General features: G+C 38.7%; 1 protein-coding gene across 1 annotated transcript; it reads left to right on the top strand.

Annotated features, from left to right (window-relative positions):
- The first annotated feature begins 111 nt into the window (after positions 1 to 111).
- LOC119793123 lies at positions 112 to 19,462 on the top strand. The gene is made up of 6 exons (XM_038300105.1): positions 112 to 176; positions 301 to 753; positions 8,671 to 8,840; positions 9,021 to 9,354; positions 9,439 to 14,748; positions 19,434 to 19,462. Exons 2-6 carry the CDS (start codon positions 330 to 332, stop codon positions 19,460 to 19,462), a joined length of 6,267 nt encoding a protein of 2,088 aa, XP_038156033.1. The 5' UTR covers positions 112 to 176; positions 301 to 329.
- Positions 19,463 to 20,534: the final 1,072 nt, after the last annotated feature.

Genomic DNA, 20,534 nt, shown 5'->3' with positions numbered 1-20,534 from the left:
AAAACAATGACAGTAAGACATTAACCAGACGTGTAAATGATTGAATAAATCACTGTGACATCTTTGGGTTGGGGCTTGTTAAGCTTGAAACAGCAACATTCATCTTCAGACTTTGATCAGAACATTGCGGACAGTATGGTTTGAGTCACAAGGTTCATGTGAGAGCTTATACACAGGTAGGTTTCTTTAATCCTGCTCATCACAGGGTAAATTTAAAGAGTAATGATCTTTAAAGTTCAGTGATGATACGGAACGGGATGAAGTCACTTCATGAGACGGTTTTTGTTTTTTAATTTTCAGTTTATTGGGTGTTTAAAGGCTGGGTGGTGATGGCGGTACACCGCCCGTCCTTTTTAGCAGTTGTGCTGCTTCTGGCTTCCTTGGATCTCTGGTGCTCCTCTTCTTCACCTCCCTGTCCTAAATCCTGCACCTGTCAAAGAGCCTCGCTGCTGAACTGCTCCTCCTCTGGCCTGTCATCGGTGCCCCAGTTCATCCAGGACTCGATCACCGAGCTGGACTTGTCTCACAACCTCCTCAGCTCTGCGACTTTTGATCAACCTCATCCCAGCCTCAGGAGCCTGTGGCTGGGAAACAACAGCATCCCATATTTGTCTCTCTGCATAGAAACACATGTTAGGGGTCGACATCGCAGGTTTCAGTCGGAAACTGGGAGCGGATCGGGATGTCAGACCTGGGCCCCCGCCCTGCAGCTGCTGTCAGCTGAGAGGAATCTGCTAGAGCAGCTGCCAGAGGGTGAGTTGGTGTAATATAATCACATACCATAAAGCCTATTGTAAGCAATACTTTAAATCCTGAGAAAAGTTAACTTTTTAACCTGAAAGTATTGCTGATTTCATATATGACTGCATTATGAGACTTTTTTATTGCATCAAGGGTTTAATCTTAGAATCTAAATCCATTCCTTTGAAAGCTGAACTTTTTATTCAGTCACTCTTCGAAGTATTTATTTGATTATTAGGATGGAATTCAATCAATAGTAATAAGTGGATAGATAGATAGATAGATAGATAGATAGATAGATAGATAGATAGATAGATAGATAGATAGATAGATAGATAGATAGATAGATAGATAGATAGATAGAATAATGAATAAAAACAGTGGAAGACCAGAACAGTGTCACCAGCAAAGCACCCCCACACCATCACACCTCCTCCTCCATGCTTCACGGTGGGAACCAGGCATGTAGAGTCCATCAGTTCACCTTTTCTGCGTTGCACAAAGACACAATGGTTGGAACCAAAGATCTCAAATTTGGACTCATCAGACCAAAGCACAGATTTCCACTGGTCTAATGTCCATTCCTTGTGTTCCTTAGACCAAGCAAGTCTCTTCTGGTTGTTGCCTGTCCTTGGCAGTTGTTTCCTAGCAGCTATTTTACCATGAAGGCCTGATTCACACAGTCTCCTCTTAACAGGTGTTCTAGAGATATGTCAGCTGCTAGAACTCTGTGTGGCATTGACCTGGTCTCTTATCTGAGCTTCGGTTAACCTGCGATTTCTGAGGCTGGTGACTCGGATTAACTTATTCTCCGCAGCAGAGGTGACTCTTGGTCTTCTTTCCCTGGGACGGTCCTCATATGAGCCAGTTTCTTTGTAGTGCTTGATGGTTTTTACGACTGCACTTTTAAAGTTTTGCCAATTTTTTGGGACTATAAGGCAAGAAATCCCACTTATTAAACCTGACAGGGGGACACCTTTCAAGTGAAAACAATTGCAGGTGACGACCTCTAGAAGCTCATCAAGAGAATGCCAAGAGTATGTGAAGCAGTAATAAAAACAACAAGGTGGCTACTTTGAAGGACCTAGAATGTACGACATATTCTCAGTTGTTTCACACTTTCTTGTTAAGTATGTAATTCTACACGTGGTGATTAATAGTTTTAATGCCTTCGGTGTGAATTTAAATTTTACATAGTAATGAAAAAAGAGACAATTTTTGGAATGAGAAGGTTTGTCCAAACTGTTGCTCTGTACTGTGTGTGTGTATGTATATATATATATATATATGTATATATAGATAGATAGATAGATAGATAGATAGATAGATAGATAGATAGATAGATAGATAGATAGATAGATAGATAGATAGATAGATAGATAGATAGATAGATAGATAGATAGATAGATAGATAGATAGATAGATAGATAGATAGATAGATAGATAGATAGATAGATAGATAGATAGATAGATAGATAGATAGATAGATAGATAGATAAACTTTATTCCGGACTCATGGTCCAATAAATACATACATAAAAATAAAATAAAAAATTGTTAATGATAAAAACACAATACAAGTACCATTATCGATTAAATAGGATCTTTAAGAAGACAGGAATACCAGTGTCTCCACAGCTTAGACTGATATCGGATTGCACTACGTGTGGTATCAGTGAGTGACAAAATAATATCGTTTTCAGATGCATTTAACCTACAAATAAACTTATACATTAACTTTCGTAGAACAGCTTGTAGGGTATTAACTCTTGCTGTGACAAACATCTCACTTGCACTGGACCATCTTGGACGTTTCAAAAGTAACCGCATAGCATCATTATAGGCCACCTGCAGCCTTTGCAGGTTGACTTTTCTATAGGTAGTCCACAGGTGAGCAGTGTACAGAGAGGTACAATATGCATTAAACAGTTCCACTTTGACTTTATCAGTACATGAACCGAATTTACGTGCAAGGGTATTAGCTTGAGCATACAACAATCTACGCTGTCTGCAAATATCTTCATCGTCTGACAGATTTTCTGTGATGATGTGCCCAAGATACTTGGTTTTATTTGTTACGCCCAGCACAGTATTTGACAGCAAAAAATCTGGAAACTCAGTAGATTTATCTTCCTTACTCCTACAGATCATGATCACACTTTTAGATGGATTGTACTTTATGTCGTGTTCCAGACCATACTCAGAGCAGATGTTTAGTAGTTGCTGTAACCCAGCAGTACTAGGGCTAAATATTACTAAATCATCTGCATACATCAGGTGATTAAGTACCGAGTCACCAGCCACACAACCAGTGTGACAAGCTCTCAACTTGTGTGACAGTTCATCCAGATACAAGTTAAAGAGAACTGGGGACAAAATCCCGCCCTGCCTCACCCCATTACTAACTTTGAATGGAGCAGAGACACATTCCCCCCATTTAATCTGCAGTGTTTGCTGAGTATACCAGTACTTCAAAATACGAACAATATACTCTGGTACTCCTTTTTGTGTCAGTTTTGTGAATAGTTTTCTGTGGTTTACCCTATCAAATGCTTTTGATGCATCCAGGAAACACATAAACACTGAAGAGTTCTGCTTATTATATTTATAAGTAATCTCTTTTAGAGCATATATACACATATCTGTGCCCAGCCTAGCCTTAAAACCAAACTGGTTATCTGTAGACTTGATAACCTCTAAAATCCTGTCCAGCAGGATTGATTCAATAATTTTTGAAACTATGCTGGCCAGCGCTATCGGACGGTAATTATCAGAATTGCCAATGTTTCCAGTTTTGTCTTTAATGACGGGTACTAACAGGACACTTAAAATAGAGTCAGGTAAAAGCCCATGAATAAAAAACGATGTGAAACAAATGGAAAGTAGAGGAGCTAGCCTTGCATTTGCATACTTTAAATGTTCAGCTGAGACTCCATCCAGCCCAGTGGCTTTATTGTTAGATAATTTGGAAATAGCTTTATGAACCTCATAAGGCAGGATTTCATCTATATGGTCAACATTGTTTGCAGTGCATGGTTCACTATGGATGCAATTAAATAATCTGCTGTAATGTTGGCGCCACAGCTCCACAATGTTAGCAGTGTCTGATATGCCATCAACCGAACATGGGAGGGATGTTTTGTAGGATGTCATACCTCTAACTTCTTTCCAGAAGCCTTGGGTATTGTTACAGAAGAGTTTTCTGGCCATTGAGTCAGACCTCATTGCTCTTTCATTTTTACCAATATAACGCACAGCATACTTATATTGGGCATTGGTATACTTTTTATGTTCAAAGACAGGCCCTGATCTTGGTCTACCTGCCTCAATCCATTCCTTAGAAGCCTCTCTAGCTCTATTAAAAAATTCAACCACATGGGTATTCCAACCTGGCCTGATCTTATTTTTCTTTTTTATTTGTTTATGAAAGTGTTTAGTTGATGCAATCAAAACATTAACTATTTCATTATACACAGAACAAATGGATCTTATGTGCTCAGAATTTTTACAATTAGCATCTCTACAGCTAACTGCTTCTCTGGGCAAGTAGATATTCCTGAGTGAGTTATCTGTGCACATCGAATAAGATAGCAGATCCTCCTTTGACAGTGAGCTCCAGTCTAAGTGTAATTTGTTGCTTTCAGAGTACTTTTCTGTCATTGGTAACCACTGTAAATTTATCTGCATCCCAAATGGAATATGATCGGCAGTAGAGAATTCATACAGGATTTTCATGTCGGTCAATGAGGCATGTGCATCTGCTGTGGTTACACAGTGATCCAACCATGAGGTTGTATGCCATGCCTCACTAATATATGTAAAACTATCTGTAGGCAGCAGAACTTTCGTTGAGAGAATTAACCCACTATCCTCACAAAACTGCTTTAAATGAGTACCAAAGATAGATTTTCTGTCAGTGATATCAGAGTTCATGTCACCAATAACAAACACATTAAAAAATTTGTTATCTTGTATAAAAGAGTTAATAAAAGCAAGCTTGTTAAGATACTCAGTTTCATTAGCAATGCACTCATATGGGGTGTACACATTCAGGATAACACATTCCCTGTCATGTTGTGTCAGGTGTATTGCTATGCACCAGTCCACTTCCAGTCGGATTATTTTAACACAAGGATCTAGTCTCTTATCCCATAATGTTGCCACACCACCGGCAATCCGTCCTCGTATTATTCTATCCCCAATATCAACACTGGACTCCCCAGCCCCGTGGAAACGCTCATTTATAGAGTTCAGTCCTTCTAAATCCTGCTTTGTCAGAAAAGTCTCTTGTAGACACAGCACATCACATTGACTCAGAAGTTGGTCTACAACAACCCGGCGAGCTTTGTCCTCTGCACTATGGCCCAAGCGCAGGCCACGGCAGTTATATGAGAGAACTTTAAGAGCCATCTGTTCAGTTTTATTTGGCCTTGGTGCCACAATATTCACACAATATTCACACACATATACATATATATATATATATATATATATATATATATATATATATATATATATATGGACTCTTTTAATGGCTCACTGTGCAGTAGAGACTAGAATTTTGGGATCCCAGGAAATCTGAATTAATCTTTTATGACATATTGTAAACATGTAAACCAGAAGTCCAATTCATTATGAATTAAAAAAGAAAATGAAACATGTTGGATTGACTTAAACTGTGCTCGGACTTTGATTTGAAGTGAGTGCTTCAGTCAGATGTTCTTCACTGCAGCCGTTGTGTTTGATGGATTGATGCTGAAGGTCATAAACTTGTTAGAGTGCATAAAATCACTGAATATTTGAAATAATAGCGTTACAACAAAACAACAACAACAAAAAAATCAGATAGGCTTTACCAGGAAAAAGAAAAGCTGATTATTTCAGCAGCAATCTTCTAGAAAACCTAAGCCATGATCCGAAAAGAAAAAAGCAAGACAGAAACTAGAAAACAGATTTTTTTCCTACTTGCCCCTGATATTAGAAATTTATTAAAGAATTTTTGCTAATATGAAATTAATTAATAAAGACTTGCTACACATTTTATCAGCACCTTTAGTATCCTGTTCAAGAAGAACCAATTGATCCATGAATAGATCTCTATAATAACAATCATTGAAGGGACAAAAGTATTAAAGAACTGGAATCAGCACAATTAGTTTTATGCAGTATCCTAAAAAGTTCCTTATGAGTTGAAGTTTTAGACATTTATTAGATGACACAATGAGAGCTAATATGGACTAAACACTTTTCCAAGGCAGCTGAAAAACAGGATTGTTAAATAATAGTTGATTGGTTGTCATTTCAAAGATTATAAATAAAGATTAAGACACAAGTCGATTATGAGAGGCCTTTTACGTTTTATTTTATAGCACATTAATTAACGATTAATAACTAACTCATATACACGACCCGCATAAAGAGGTAAAACATAGAAATATGATTTATCTGCAGACAGAAATGCAGATATCACACCTTTTGTCAAGTTAGTTTCATTTTTGTTATTGAAAGGTGCAACAACCTTAAAGAACAGAGTTGTTTACTGATATTATCACCTTTGAACTTTAATAAAAATCCCAACAGTTAAAGATGGTACAACTCCAAACCAAACCAGTAAAGTTCGGAAGTTGACAGGTAAACCCAAAATCAATCAAACTCCTGGCAGATTTAGATTTAAAGCTTTTAATCTTATCAGTATGCCCCTTCCTACTGAAGTAATACTGACGTTATAAGATTCCTGTTCTAAATCTGAAACTACGTTATTACCAGACAAAAATTATATAAACAACAATAAAAATATGTTCTAATGCCCCTTTGCATTTTTTCACTATTTAAAAGAGAAACAATAATTTTGATAATAACGAAAAGGATCATTTATTATGTTTCAAAACTAATTCTCACTTTTCTTTTGTTGTATTGTCTTTTTAGAGAGATTTTCTCATTTCATTTTTGGGCTAAACTGTACCTGACATGTCAGCTACAGTGTACTGGTTCTTATCTGGAGTGAACACATCGTAGCAGTTTTGTGGTAGATACAGAGGTAGATAAACTGACAGAACTGGACTATGAGTGATACAATTATTAACAAAATTATTGTCTGATAAAGTAATACTTTGTTAAGCTAAATGTTTTTGGGAAATTGAAACAGGCAAACAGAATGAAAAAGTTCCCAGAAATAAATCCCTATTTAGGAGTGGCTGACGAAAATCCATCTGATAAGTTCTGTAGTTGCACCTTTATTTGCCTTCTGGAACAACTGGCATAAATGTGTCTTTGAGTCACTAAAACTGGTCACATTAATCAGACATTGAATAGCAAACATCATTATAAAAAACTTCCTAAAAAGGAAGCCTATACTCTGGGTTCAAGGTGTGTTTACTTTCTCCAGCTCTTCGGATTCGTCTGTCTGCCTTTGCATTCCACACAAATAACAAACCCATTCTGGTCATATCCATTATCTTTAGAACTCTGCTCCATGCACAAATTAGTGAACCTCCCAAGATAACACTGCTTTCACAATTTATATTGACATTCCAGTGGCTTGAAAAAGGTGTGAGTGTGCAGTAAAATAATTATGATATTGTCATATAACATACCTCCTGGTGGTAGCCTGAATCTGTTCTTTTTTCATAGAAAAGTATTTCTTTAGCTTTTTTTGTGACAACGGTTGCAGATGGCTCATCAAATTTAATTTGCAAGAGCTGTTCTGAGAGTCCTGGAGTGCCAGTTCTAGTTAGTTGAAAGAAAAGACCAAAGACAGCTTTCATTTTGACATAAAAAAGGAATGTGTAAGATGGGTTTCTTTTCAGCCCTCCTGTGTGAATCATTTTAAGAACTCCAATCATTTGGGTTATGGCTCCACCATTTTTGCATATCAGGAAGAGAAGCCTGAGCTCAGTCAGACCAGATGGAGAACATGTGAGAGCATCAGTTTCCAGTCTTGCCACAGCTTCGAAATTGCATTTAAGTTTTGACTTTTTAACATGTGGGGACATTTTGATCTTAATGATCCCAGCTTTTGTTGTTCATTTAGGGCTGTTGTTCTTCTCAATATCTGGTCTTTTATAACCTATAGCAAGTGTTCTTCCTGGACTTTACTGTATTTGGCTATATCCATTTGTTTCCATAAACTCTGACCAGAATTTATTTCCCTCTTCAGGAAGTCCAACCCATAATGCAGCCACCACCATGTTTCCTGGTAGCAATAGTGTTGGCATGATGTTTTGCATGCAGGACAAAAAGGAAATTTATAGTTTTCTCTGAACTGGGTTTCAGACCTATACTTCCTGTTTCTTCTACCTGGTTTGTGGCAAACATCAAACAGGATTTCCTTTGGCTTTCATTGTTCTTTCGGTCTTTCTTGGTCTTTCTTACAGGACAGGTTTATGGAATGCACAAAGTTTTCGAGACAGAAATCCCAAATGGGCTGTGGACCCCTTAGCTCAAACAGAACCATAAAGCCCCTTGCCTGCTTCTCTAATTCTAACACATTACTATTCCTTGACTAAAATGTTATGGTAGTATGTTATGGTCATTATTAGACTCGAATGTGAACTTGAAGACAAAACAGTTCATGTCTGTCGCTGCCTTAAATGTGGCAACAGCTGAATAAAATGTCTGAAATTCTGATGTGAGATTCAAAATGAGATGAGTAGAGTGGCTTTAATACACATAACTTTTTACATTTTATTTGTAAAATATAACAAATTTATTTTTTTGGTTTCACTAAAATTATGCACAATTTTTTTCAGTTGCTGTAAAAAAAAATGCTGTTTAAAACGCATTCAAGTTTTTGGTTCCAACATAAGAAAATTTGATGCTCATAAAGGGGGCAAAATTATATTCATGTACATTTTTTCCTTTTTTTTTTTAAATCACTCCATCATGATGGTGAATTTTAATTATTTAGTTTATTTTCTTTTTTTTTTATAGGGCTGGACACTATCAAATCTTTGCAGATTGTACAGCTGTCCTTCAACAGGATTTCAAACCTTAAACCGGGAATCCTCAGTGACCTTCATCAACTCCAAGAGCTTCATTTACAGCACAACTTTATTACACATCTCCATCCAAAACTGTTCCACAATTTGGATCAACTCAAGGTAAGCCTGTTTTTATTTTCTATAATAGAATAAATGTTGCTTTTAAACCAAATATTGACTCGCTGTTTATTTTTGCTTTGTGCATGTGACATTTTCTGCAGAAATGCTTCTAGTTAAAACCTGCTGTGATAAGTGATAAATAAATAAAAGCTAATTACCTATATTTAATCCCCCCCAAAGGTCCTTGACCTGAGCTTCAACATGTTGACAAACATGCAGCAATTGACATACCTCACTCTGCGCAATATTGGAGCAGATGTTAAGTTGAGTGGAAACAGGTGGCGCTGTGATTGCAACGCTCGAAATCTAAAAAGGCAGATGACCTATGACAGTACCAGAGGCCTGCAGGCCTGGAACATCATATGTGCTTTTCCTTCCACCGTCTCGGGCAAAGATCTTCTACAGCTGAATGAGGAGGACCTAAAATGTTTAAGTAGTGAAAACAAACCAAATCTTCACCAAGATCTGACAGTCTACAGTGGAGCTGAGATCTTACTCTTCTGCTCAGAACAAGGTCACACAATAAATATTAATATCAGGAGCTAGATACTTAACAATGGCCATTTGTTCTAACACTACTGTTTTGTATTTTCTTTAGAGTCAGCATGGTGGACTCCAAGTGGTCTAGCATCTGTGGACCAGCATGAAGCTCGTCTTCATATCAGAGAGTTTTCAGAGGGAGATGCAGGACTTTATGTGTGTGTTTCTGAAGAAGACCAAGTTCTGTCTGTTTTTAATCTCCAAATCAGTGAAACAAGGGAGGCCAGAAAAGTAAGAAGTTTACCCAGGGCCCAAAACACTAGCAGCAAAACAGCTCAAACCTTTACACCGGGAGACTTAGCTCTGGGAGTGTGTCTATCAATTTTATTCACATTTCTGTTAGCGTTTATTCTCGGAGTCCTGGCCAGACCTTGTATTGATAGGCTTTGGAGAAGGGTCTCGAAAAAGGAAGCTCGCCGTGAAACTCATACAGCCACTTCAGTTCAACGGGGACAGTACGAAAACCATGCGTTTTCCAATGCAGAGGAGCGAGAGGCAGAACATCACAGGGAAAGAAGAGTCACATTTAGCAGTGTAGAATTTACAGAGGAAAGCAACGTGCAATATTATGATACTGTTGCACATGGAAATCAGGAGAGCTTTAGAAGCAGTGAGTTGTCTGAGTATCAAGAAGGGGTTGACATGCATAAGTATCGCAAGGACAAACAAAGTGATGACAGCAGCTCAGCAGAAATGGCTGCAGAACGCCTCCGCAACATGAAGTTTGAACACATTCCAGATCCAGATGAGCTAGAGGAGAGAAGAAGCAGTTCATCCTCATCATCCTCAAATTCCTCTCAAAATGCATCAGAAGCAGACCAAAGGACCAGAGACCACACAAAGCCAAAGTCTCTTCAGCTGGTAGAAGAGTCACTGAAGAGAGCAGATTTTTCTAAAACCACAAAAACAAAAACCCAACTCAACAGATCATCTTCCCCTCAAACAAATAAGACACACCAAGCAAGCTCTGAAGACTCTCAGGGTGATGAGGAACAATTTGAATTCAGCGATGTTGCTCAAAGTCCATCCAGTAATATAGGCAGTGTACCCGTTTCTTTTTCTTCAAATGTGCATCAAGTCAAGAACAGCTATGATTCAAAAAGACCAGAGGAAACACAAGATAATTCTCTCTCATCTGATTCCAGCTACAGTAACAAGGATGCAACACAGACTAAAATCAAACAAAGAACAGACAAGAAGAGAAGAAAATTTGCACTAAAATCAAAACCTGCAACTCATTCATCTTCTTCAGACAGTGAAAGCGGGGAAAATATCTCTTATGTCAATGTTAAAAGCAGAACCAATACTCAACAACATTCATTCCAAACATCTACAACACAAGTTTATAATTCAGATGGAACTTGGCCTGCTGTAGATCTTGAGCACATTCCTTCTCTCAAGAGGCGTCTTGATATCAAAGCACTATTAAAAAGTTCTGGTTCATCTTCTAGTAGTGACAGTGAGTACAAAATAAGAGGACACATGATAAAACAAAAGCAAGAGGCGATGTCAGAGCTTCCAGTTGAAGTTTCTCCTAAAGTAAGTTCTGAACGAGAAAGCCATTGGCCTCCACCTGATCTTAGAAAAACATCATTCCAGAAACCTCTAGATATCATGACACCATCAACAGACTCCAATTCATCTTCTGCCAGTGACAGTGATGATAAAAGGAAATACCAAATGGCAAAACAGAAGGAAAATGAATTACCTATATTAAATGTTTTGGCACACAGATCCAAAGCAAGCCAAAAGCAAGCAAAGCATTGGCCTAAACTGGATTTTGGAAAAGTAATACGGATAAAAAGGCGCCTGGATATCAAAGCACCTAGAGCAGAATCAGAGTCATCATCAAGTAGTGACAGCGAGGACGAAACAAGAGGCTATGTGATGAAACAACATGAAATGGTTATGTCAAAGCTTCCAGCTAAAGATTCCCCAACATTGAGACCTAAATTCAAGAAACCTCTAGATACCAAGGCACCATTAACAGACTCTGATTCATCTTCTGCCAGTGACAGTGATGATAAAACAAAATACCACATGATAAAGCAGAAGCAAGAGGAGTTACCTATAGTAAATGTTTCAGCCAACAGATCCACAGCAAGTCAGAATCCAGATAACCAGTGGCCGGCACTTGATTTTGGGAAAGTAACAAAGATAAAACGGCACCTGGATATCAAAGCACGAAGAGCACATTCAGATTCATCATCGAGTAGTGACAGTGAAGATGAAACAAGACAATATGTAAAGACACAAAAGCAAGAGGAACTGGTTATGTCAAAGCTTCCAACAAAAGTTTCCCCAACAATGAGACCTAAACCAGAAAACCGTTGGCCACCACCTGATCTCACAAAAACAGAACTCAAGAAACCTCTAGATACTAAGGCACCATTAACAGACTCAGATTCATCTTCTGCCAGTGACAGTGATGATGAAACAAAACACCATATGACAAAACAGAAGCAAGAGGAGTTACCCATATTAAATGTTTTGGCCAACAGATCCACAGAAAGTCAAAAGCAAGCAAATCATTGGCCGGCACTTGATTTTGGGAAAGTAACAAAGATAAAAAGGCGCCTGGATATCAAAGCACCAAGAGCACATTCAGATTCGTCATCAAGTAGTGACAGTGAAGATGAAACAAGACAATATGTGATGACACAAAAGCAAGAGGAACTGGTTATGTCAAAGCTTCCAACTAAAGTTTCTCCAACATGGAGACCTAAGCCAGAAAACCGTTGGCCACCACCTGATCTTGCCAGAACAGAATTCAAGAAACCTCTAGATACCAAGGCACCATTAACAGACTCTGATTCATCTTCTGCCAGTGACAGTGATGATAAAACAAAATACCACATGATAAAGCAGAAGCAAGAGGAGTTACCTATAGTAAATGTTTCAGCCAACAGATCCACAGCAAGTCAGAATCCAGATAACCAGTGGCCGGCACTTGATTTTGGGAAAGTAACAAAGATAAAACGGCACCTGGATATCAAAGCACCAAGAGCACATTCAGATTCATCATCGAGTAGTGAGAGTGAAGATGAAACAAGACAATATGTAAAGACACAAAAGCAAGAGGAACTGGTTATGTCAAAGCTTCCAACAAAAGTTTCCCCAACAATGAGACCTAAACCAGAAAACCGTTGGCCACCACCTGATCTCACAAAAACAGAACTCAAGAAACCTCTAGATACTAAGGCACCATTAACAGACTCAGATTCATCTTCTGCCAGTGACAGTGATGATGAAACAAAACACCATATGACAAAACAGAAGCAAGAGGAGTTACCCATATTAAATGTTTTGGCCAACAGATCCACAGAAAGTCAAAAGCAAGCAAATCATTGGCCGGCACTTGATTTTGGGAAAGTAACAAAGATAAAAAGGCGCCTGGATATCAAAGCAACAAGAGCACATTCAGATTCGTCATCAAGTAGTGACAGTGAAGATGAAACAAGACGATATGTGATGACACAAAAGCAAGAGGAACTGGTTATCTCAAAGCTTCCAACTAAAGTTTCCCCAACATGGAGACCTAAGCCAGAAAACCGTTGGCCACCACCTGATCTCACAAAAACAGAACTCAAGAAACCTCTACATACTAAGGCACCATTAACAGACTCAGATTCATCTTCTGCCAGTGACAGTGATGATGAAACAAAACACCATATGACAAAACAGAAGCAAGAGGAGTTACCAATATTAAATGTTTTGGCCAACAGATCCACAGAAAGTCAAAAGCAAGCAAATCATTGGCCGGCACTTGATTTTGGGAGAGTAACAAAGATAAAACGGCGCCTGGATTTCAAAGCACCAAGAGCACATTCAGATTCATCATCGAGTAGTGACAGTGAAGATGAAACTAGAAAATATGTGATGACACAAAAGCAAGATGAACTGGTTATGTCAAAGCTTCCAACGAAAGTTTCCCCATCAATGAGACCTAAACCAGAAAACCACTTGCCTTACCCTGATCTCACAAAAACAGAACTCAAGAAACCTCTAGATATTAAGGCACCATCAACAGACTCTGATTCATCTTCTGCCAGTGACAGTGATGATGAAACAAAACACTATATGACAAAACAGAAGCAAGAGGAGTTACCCATATTAAATGTTTTGGCCAACAGATCCACAGAAAGTCAAAAGCAAGCAAATCATTGGCCGACACTTGATTTTGGGAAAGTAACAAAGATAAAACGGCGCCTGGATTTCAAAGCACCAAGAGCATATTCAGATTCATCATCGAGTAGTGACAGTGAAGATGAAACAAGACGATATGTGATGACACAAAAGCAAGAGGAACTGGTTATGTCAAAGCTTCCAACTAAAGTTTCCCCAACAATGAGACCTAAACCTGAAAACCGTTGGCCTTACCCTGATCTCGCAAAAACAGAACTCAAGAAACCTCTAGATACTAAGGCACCATTAACAGACTCAGATTCATCTTCTGCCAGTGACAGTGATGATGAAACAAAATACAATATGACAAAACAGAAGCAAGAGGAGTTACCCATATTAAATGTTTTGGCCAACAGATCTACAGCAAGTCAAAAGCAAGCAAATCTTTGGCCAGCACTTGATTTTGGGAAAGTAACAAAGATAAAAAGGCGCCTGGATATCAAAGCACCAAAAGCACATTCAGATTCATCATCAAGTAGTGACAGTGAAGATGAAACAAGACGATATGTAAAGACACAAAAGCAAGAGGAACTGGTTATGTCAAAGATTCCAACTAAAGTTTCCTCAACAATGAGACCTAAACCAGAAAACCGTTGGCCACCACCTGATCTCGCAAAAACAGAACTTAAGAAACCTCTAAATACTAAGGCACCATTAACAGACTCTGATTCATCTTCTGCCAGTGACAGTAATGATGAAACAAAATACCATATGACAAAACAGAAGCAAGAGGAGTTACCCATATTAAATGTTTTGGCCAACAGATCCACAGAAAGTCAAAAGCAAGCAAATCACTGGCCAGCACTTGATTTAGGGAAAGTAACAAAGATAAAAAGGCGCCTGCATATCAAAGCACCAAGAGCACATTCAGATTCATCATCAAGTAGTGACAGCGAGGATGAAACAAGAGCCTATGTGATGACACAAAAGCAAGAGGAACTGGTTATGTCCAAGCTTCCAACTAAAGTTTCTCCAACAATGAGACCTAAACCAGAAAACCGTTGGCCTCCACCTGATCTGGAAATAAAAGAACTCAAGAAACCTCTAGATACTAAAGCACCATTAACAGACTCAGATTCATCTTCTGCCAGTGACAGTGATGATGAAACACAATACCATATGACAAAGCAGAAGCAAGTGGAGCCTAATATAGTAAATGTTTCAGCCAACAGATCTACAGCAAGTCAGAATCCAGAAAACCAGTGGCCGGCTCTTGATTTTGGGAAAGTAACAAAGATAAAAACGCGCCTGGATATCAAAGCATCTAGAGCAGAATCAGATTCGTCATCAAGTAGTGACAGCGAAGATGAAACAAGACGATATGTGATGACACAAAAGCAAGAGGAACCGGTTATGTCAAAGCTTCCAACTAAAGTTTCCCCAACAATGCGACCTAAGCCAGAAAACCGTTGGCCACCACCTGATCTCACAGAAACAGAATTCAAGAAACCTCTAGATACTAAGTCACCATTAACAGACTCTGATTCATCTTCTGCCAGTGACAGTGATGATGAAACAAAATACCAAATGATAAAGCAGAAGCAAGAGGAGTTACCAATATTAAATGTTTTGGCCAACAGATCCACAGCAAGTCAAAAGCAAGCAAATCATTGGCCGGCACTTGATTTTGGGAAAGTAACAAAGATAAAAAGGCGCCTGGATTTCAAAGCACCAAGAGCACATTCAGATTCATCATCTAGTAGTGACAGTGAGGATGAAACAAGAGGACACATGATTGATATTAAGCAAAAAGAGTTGATTATGTCAACTAAAGTTTCCCCACAAGTAAGACCTAAGCCAGAAAAGCGTTGGCCACCACCGGATCTTGAACTAATTGAAGAATTCAAGAAACCTCAAGATATCATGGAGCCATCATCGGAGGGTGATTCATCTTCTTCTAGTGACAGCGACAATGAAAGCCAAGAGCATATAAGGAAACAGAGGCATGAGGAACTAGCCATATTGAAAGTTCCATTGAACATAACTGGAGCAAGTCAAAATCCAGTAAACCAATGGCCTGCACTTGATTTTGGGAAAGTAGCAAAAATAAAAAGACGCCTGGATATCAAAGCACCCAGGGCACATTCAGATTCATCCTCTAGTAATGACAGTGAGAATGAAACAAGAGGCTATGTGTTGAAACAAAAGCAAGAAGAGATGTTGATGTACAAGTTTCCAACTAAAGTTTCCCCAACAGTAAGACCTAAACCCGAAAACCGTTGGCCTCCATCTGATCTTGTAAAAACACAGTTCAAGAAACCTCTAGATGTCAAGGGACAATCCACAGACTCTGATACATCTTCTTCTAGTGATAGTGAAACAAAAAAACATCTGACAGAGCAGAAGCAAGAGGAGTTACCAATAGTAAATGTCTTGGCCAATAGAACTACAGCAAGTCAAAATCCAGAAAACCAGTGGCCTGCACTGGATCTTAGGAAAATAACTCCAACAAAAAGACACCTGAATATCAAAGTCCCCACACCAGATCCAGATTCATCATCTAGTATTTACAGTGAGAATGAAACAAGAGGACAAGTAATGAAACAAAAGCAAGGGGAATTGGTGATGTCAAAGCATGCAACAGATTCATCTTCTAGTAGTGACAGCGATGATGACAGGCAAGCCCATACGGTCAAAGAAAACCAGGAGAAGTTACATTCATCAAGAAATACATTTAAAACAAGCCAAAAGCCTAGTCAACATCAAGGAAACCAATGGCCTTCACTTGATCTTTGGAGTGTAACGCGATTTAAAAAGCGTCTGGATATCAAAGCACCTACAGCAGATTCAGATGTATCCTTTGCTAATGGCAGTCATAAGGAAACAATAGACTATATGACAAAACAAAACCAAGAAGAATCTCTTATATCAAAGGTTCCAGTTAACATAACCACAGCAAGTCAAAAACCAGGAAACCAGTGGCCTGTACTGGATTTTGGGAAAGCAACACAGATAAGACCACGTCTGGATATCAAAACGCCCAAAACACAATCAGAATCATCGTCTAGTGACAGTGAGGATGAAACAAGAAGCCACATGATGAAACAAAAGCAAGAACTGGTAATGTCAAACCTTCCAACTAAAGTTTCCCCAACTATAATACCTAAACCAGAAAATCGTTGGCCTCCCCCAGATCTGGAAAAAAATACAGAATTCAACAAACCTGTAGATATCAAAGCAACCTCAACAGATTCAGATTCCTCTTCTAGTAGTGATAGTGAAACAAAACACCATATGGCACAGCCAAAACAAGAAGAGTTGCATTTTTCACAGAATCTACTAAAAACAAACCAAATGCCTAGTCAACATCAAGGAAACCAATGGCCTTCCCTTGATCTTTGGAAAGTAACACGATTTAAAAAACGTCTGGATATCAAAGCACCTGCAGCAGATCTAGATTCATCTGCCAGTGACAGTAAAAATGAAACAAAAGGCCATATGACAAAAAAGAGTCAAAAAGAGTTTCCTATATCAAAAGTTCCAGTTAGCATAACTTCAGCAATTCAACAGCCAGCAAACCGGGGGCCTGTAATGGATCCTGGGAAAATCACGATAAAAAGGCAGCTGGATATCAAACCTGCTTTAGCCTATTCAGATGCATCATCCAACAGTGATAGTGAAGATGATTTAAGAAGCCATGAGACAAAACAAAAGAGAGAAAATGTGCTTTCAATTCAAGCTTCTCCAACAGTACACTCTAAACCAGAAAAGCTTGGACCTCCGCCTGATCTTGGAAAAACAACAGAACACAAAAGAACCTCAGATATTAAGCGACCATCTACAGATTCAGATTCATCTTCTAGTAGTGACAGTGGTGATGACAAAGAGGACCATATAAAACAGAAACAAGAGGAGATTCATATTTCAAGAAATCCACTTCAAACAAGCCAAACACCAAGCCAAAAGCTGGAAAACCAATGGCCTTCCCTTGATCTTTGGAGAGTAACACGATTTAAAAAGCGTTTAGATATCAAAGCACCTACAGCACAATTAGATTCATCATCTGCAAGTTACAGTGCAAATGAAACAAAAGAAATCAGGAAGCCAGTATTATTCCATCCTCCCCATCTCTCTTTTCAAGACACAACTACAAAAGGGTTTGATCCAGATGGACAGTGGCCAGCTATCAACATTTTCAATCTTCCTCGCATCAAGAGGCGTCTTGACATTAAAGCACCATCTCCTAATTCTGGTTCATCCTCTAGTAGTGACAGTGAGAGTGAAACAAAGGGGCATGTGATTAAACAAAAGCAGGAGGAATTGCTTACCTCAAAACCTCCACCTGAAGTACCTCTAACAGTTAGCTCTAAACCAGAAAATACATGGCCTGTCCTTGATCTTAGCCAAACATCAAGAATAAAAAAACATCTTGATGTCAAAGCTTATGTTCCTCCTCTATCATCCTCTGGCAGTATTAAAAGTGTTGGTTTGACTGCAGACCCTTCACTAAAAGCTGACAGAGACCGAAGACATGAAGGAGTCAATCAATCCTTCAACAGGCATGTAGATAGTAAAGCTCCATCCTTATTGTTACCTATGGGACCCAACCGTAGCTCATCTTTGGGTCTAAACAAATCTGAGTCACAGTCATCCAGTAGTGAAAGTGATGAGGATAAAACAAACAATAAGGCCAAATTTGGAAATGATATATCTTTTATATCGGCAGTCTCAGAGAAGAAGACAATAAGGCCACAGACACTTCCTTGGAAAAACATGTCTTATAGTCCAAAACCAGACAGAAAAATTACATTAGAAAAATATACTGTTATTTCAGATGACCGCAAGAACATGCCAACAAGTGACAACAGCAGAGCAACAGTAGAGATAGACCCAGAGCTTCAGTTAAGATGGGCCACAATGAATCTTGGTGTTTCCCGCTTCCGAAAGCATCTCGAAATTACATCAACAGAAGCATCTGATCCGAAGTCCCCACCCCCACCTGACTCCCCTATCTCTACCAGTAGTGAAAGTGGCTCAGGAAGAAGACAAAGAATAAAGAAAAGGGTTGGTCGGATCCAGGAAATAATGCATAGAGGCGCATCGCCAGTACAGGAAACCTATCAAGTTAATCCTTCTCCTCCTCTGAAGGAGACAAATGACAGGTTTACCTTCTCAGATGTAATTCTACAGAGAATAAATGAGAAACACAGTTTTAATGAGAACAAGGATTTAACTACACCACCGAAAGAGACTTCTGAATCCTCTTCAAGCGGCGAGGACGAGACAAAAGTCCACAGCATTACTGACTTGGGTAGTGGGATTCCACGCATCAAGAGGCGTTTGGATATTAAGGCACCATCTCCAGAGCTAGGCAATACCCCACCTTTCTTCAGCCAGAATGAAAACCTGACAAAACAAAACATGGTGCAAAACAGACAGGTATCGACAACTGTAGGGCCAACAGAGGAATCAATTATTAGCTATAAACGTTCCATTTTCAAATCATCAGTACCAAAAAGTTCCTTCACAAGTGGCGAGAGTCAAATCTATGATCTTAGATCCAATCTTTCACAAGATGGGTCAAATGACATCGACGGATCTCTTACTCCAAAAGCTGCTTCAAATACAAGCTTTGAAGACATCATACAGATGAAACTGAGACAATCTAGATCCAAGACCGAACGAGACATGTCAGCTCCGTTGTCTAGTAATATTCTTGGAAATTCACCTCAAAAGACAAATGAGACATTGACAGTTTCATTAGGGGCAAAGGGGAGGAAAGGCCTCAGTGCCTTAAAAGCCATGTCACATGAGAGGAGACACTGGGAAGCTTTAGATAAAGACTCAGGTCCCTTATTTGACACACAGGATGGTGGCCCTTATAGTCAAAGCCATTCTGAAAAATATACTGACGTCTTTTCTCAACAGTCTCAAATAAATTCTCCTTCTGCAAGTGAGACAAAAAAAGACCTAGATTTGTTGTTGTTGTATGGAGTTCCCCGCTATCAAAGCCACAGCATTGGGGAGTCATCAACAGACATCTTGCTTCCTGATCCAGCCACACCTAAGCCAGATGAATGAGAAAGCCTAGATACCCTTGGCTAAGATAGGTAGAAAAAGAAAAAAATATGAGCCGTTCTAATTGAAATCAGAAAAAACTGAGCCAGTTGTGATTTTATTTCCTACTTGTATATTGTTAATAGATTATCAAACATGCACTTCAGCAATTTATTTTTCACAGTACATTTTAAAGTGCTTTATACATATAAGCTATGAAAGTAATTTTTTATTCATATTTTCATCTAAATCCTCCATGTTTATGGTTCCAAATGTTTTTTTTCAGTCCTTTAAAGTGTTCAAATTACCTTTAACTCTTCATGTTCACCAAGAGATGCTTCAAAGAGAACAGATCCTTAATACTCAAACTCATCTTGATGTTATAAAGTAAAGCCTGATTATTTGCAAAAAATAGTAGGATTGTGATTAATGTGTCGGTCATGTTTTTTATATACAATATACTGGAAGAATCCATGCATAAGCCAGTAAGTTAATAAACCTTTTTATTTATGTGTATAGACATTGGTTATAGTGAAAACAGACACTCAGATTGTTTGCAAACATATTTACAGTCGGGACAAGCTGTTCATCCTCCTGCATTTTCATTGGATTATACTAAAGACATTTTCATCTTTACATAGTGTGTAGCATACAACAAAACAGTTAAATCCAGTTTTCGCCAAAAAATTGAAGCTTCTGTGAAAACCTTTCCATGTACATCATGACCTCAATTACAGAAGTTACAAAACCAATATTGTATGCACTTCAAAATAATAAAGATTTCCTCACACTGGTTTGCTGTCATTACTATACATAATTATTAGTAGGATGGGATAAATGCAGGAGGGAACTCCTGGTCCACCATGAGGTTACAGGTGTGTTCCAGGTTGTGGTGGACACAATTCTGTTTTGTTTTTTTCATAGGAAAAATAGACTAACATGACTGTTTGTCAAAATAAGCACAGAACACAT

The sequence above is a fragment of the Cyprinodon tularosa genome, unplaced genomic scaffold, assembly GCF_016077235.1.
Source record: "Cyprinodon tularosa strain WSP-4 unplaced genomic scaffold, ASM1607723v1 ctg440, whole genome shotgun sequence".
NCBI lineage: Eukaryota > Metazoa > Chordata > Actinopteri > Cyprinodontiformes > Cyprinodontidae > Cyprinodon > Cyprinodon tularosa.
Note: the sequence above shows the minus strand (reverse complement) of the source record. Positions and strands in the feature narration are given on the sequence as shown.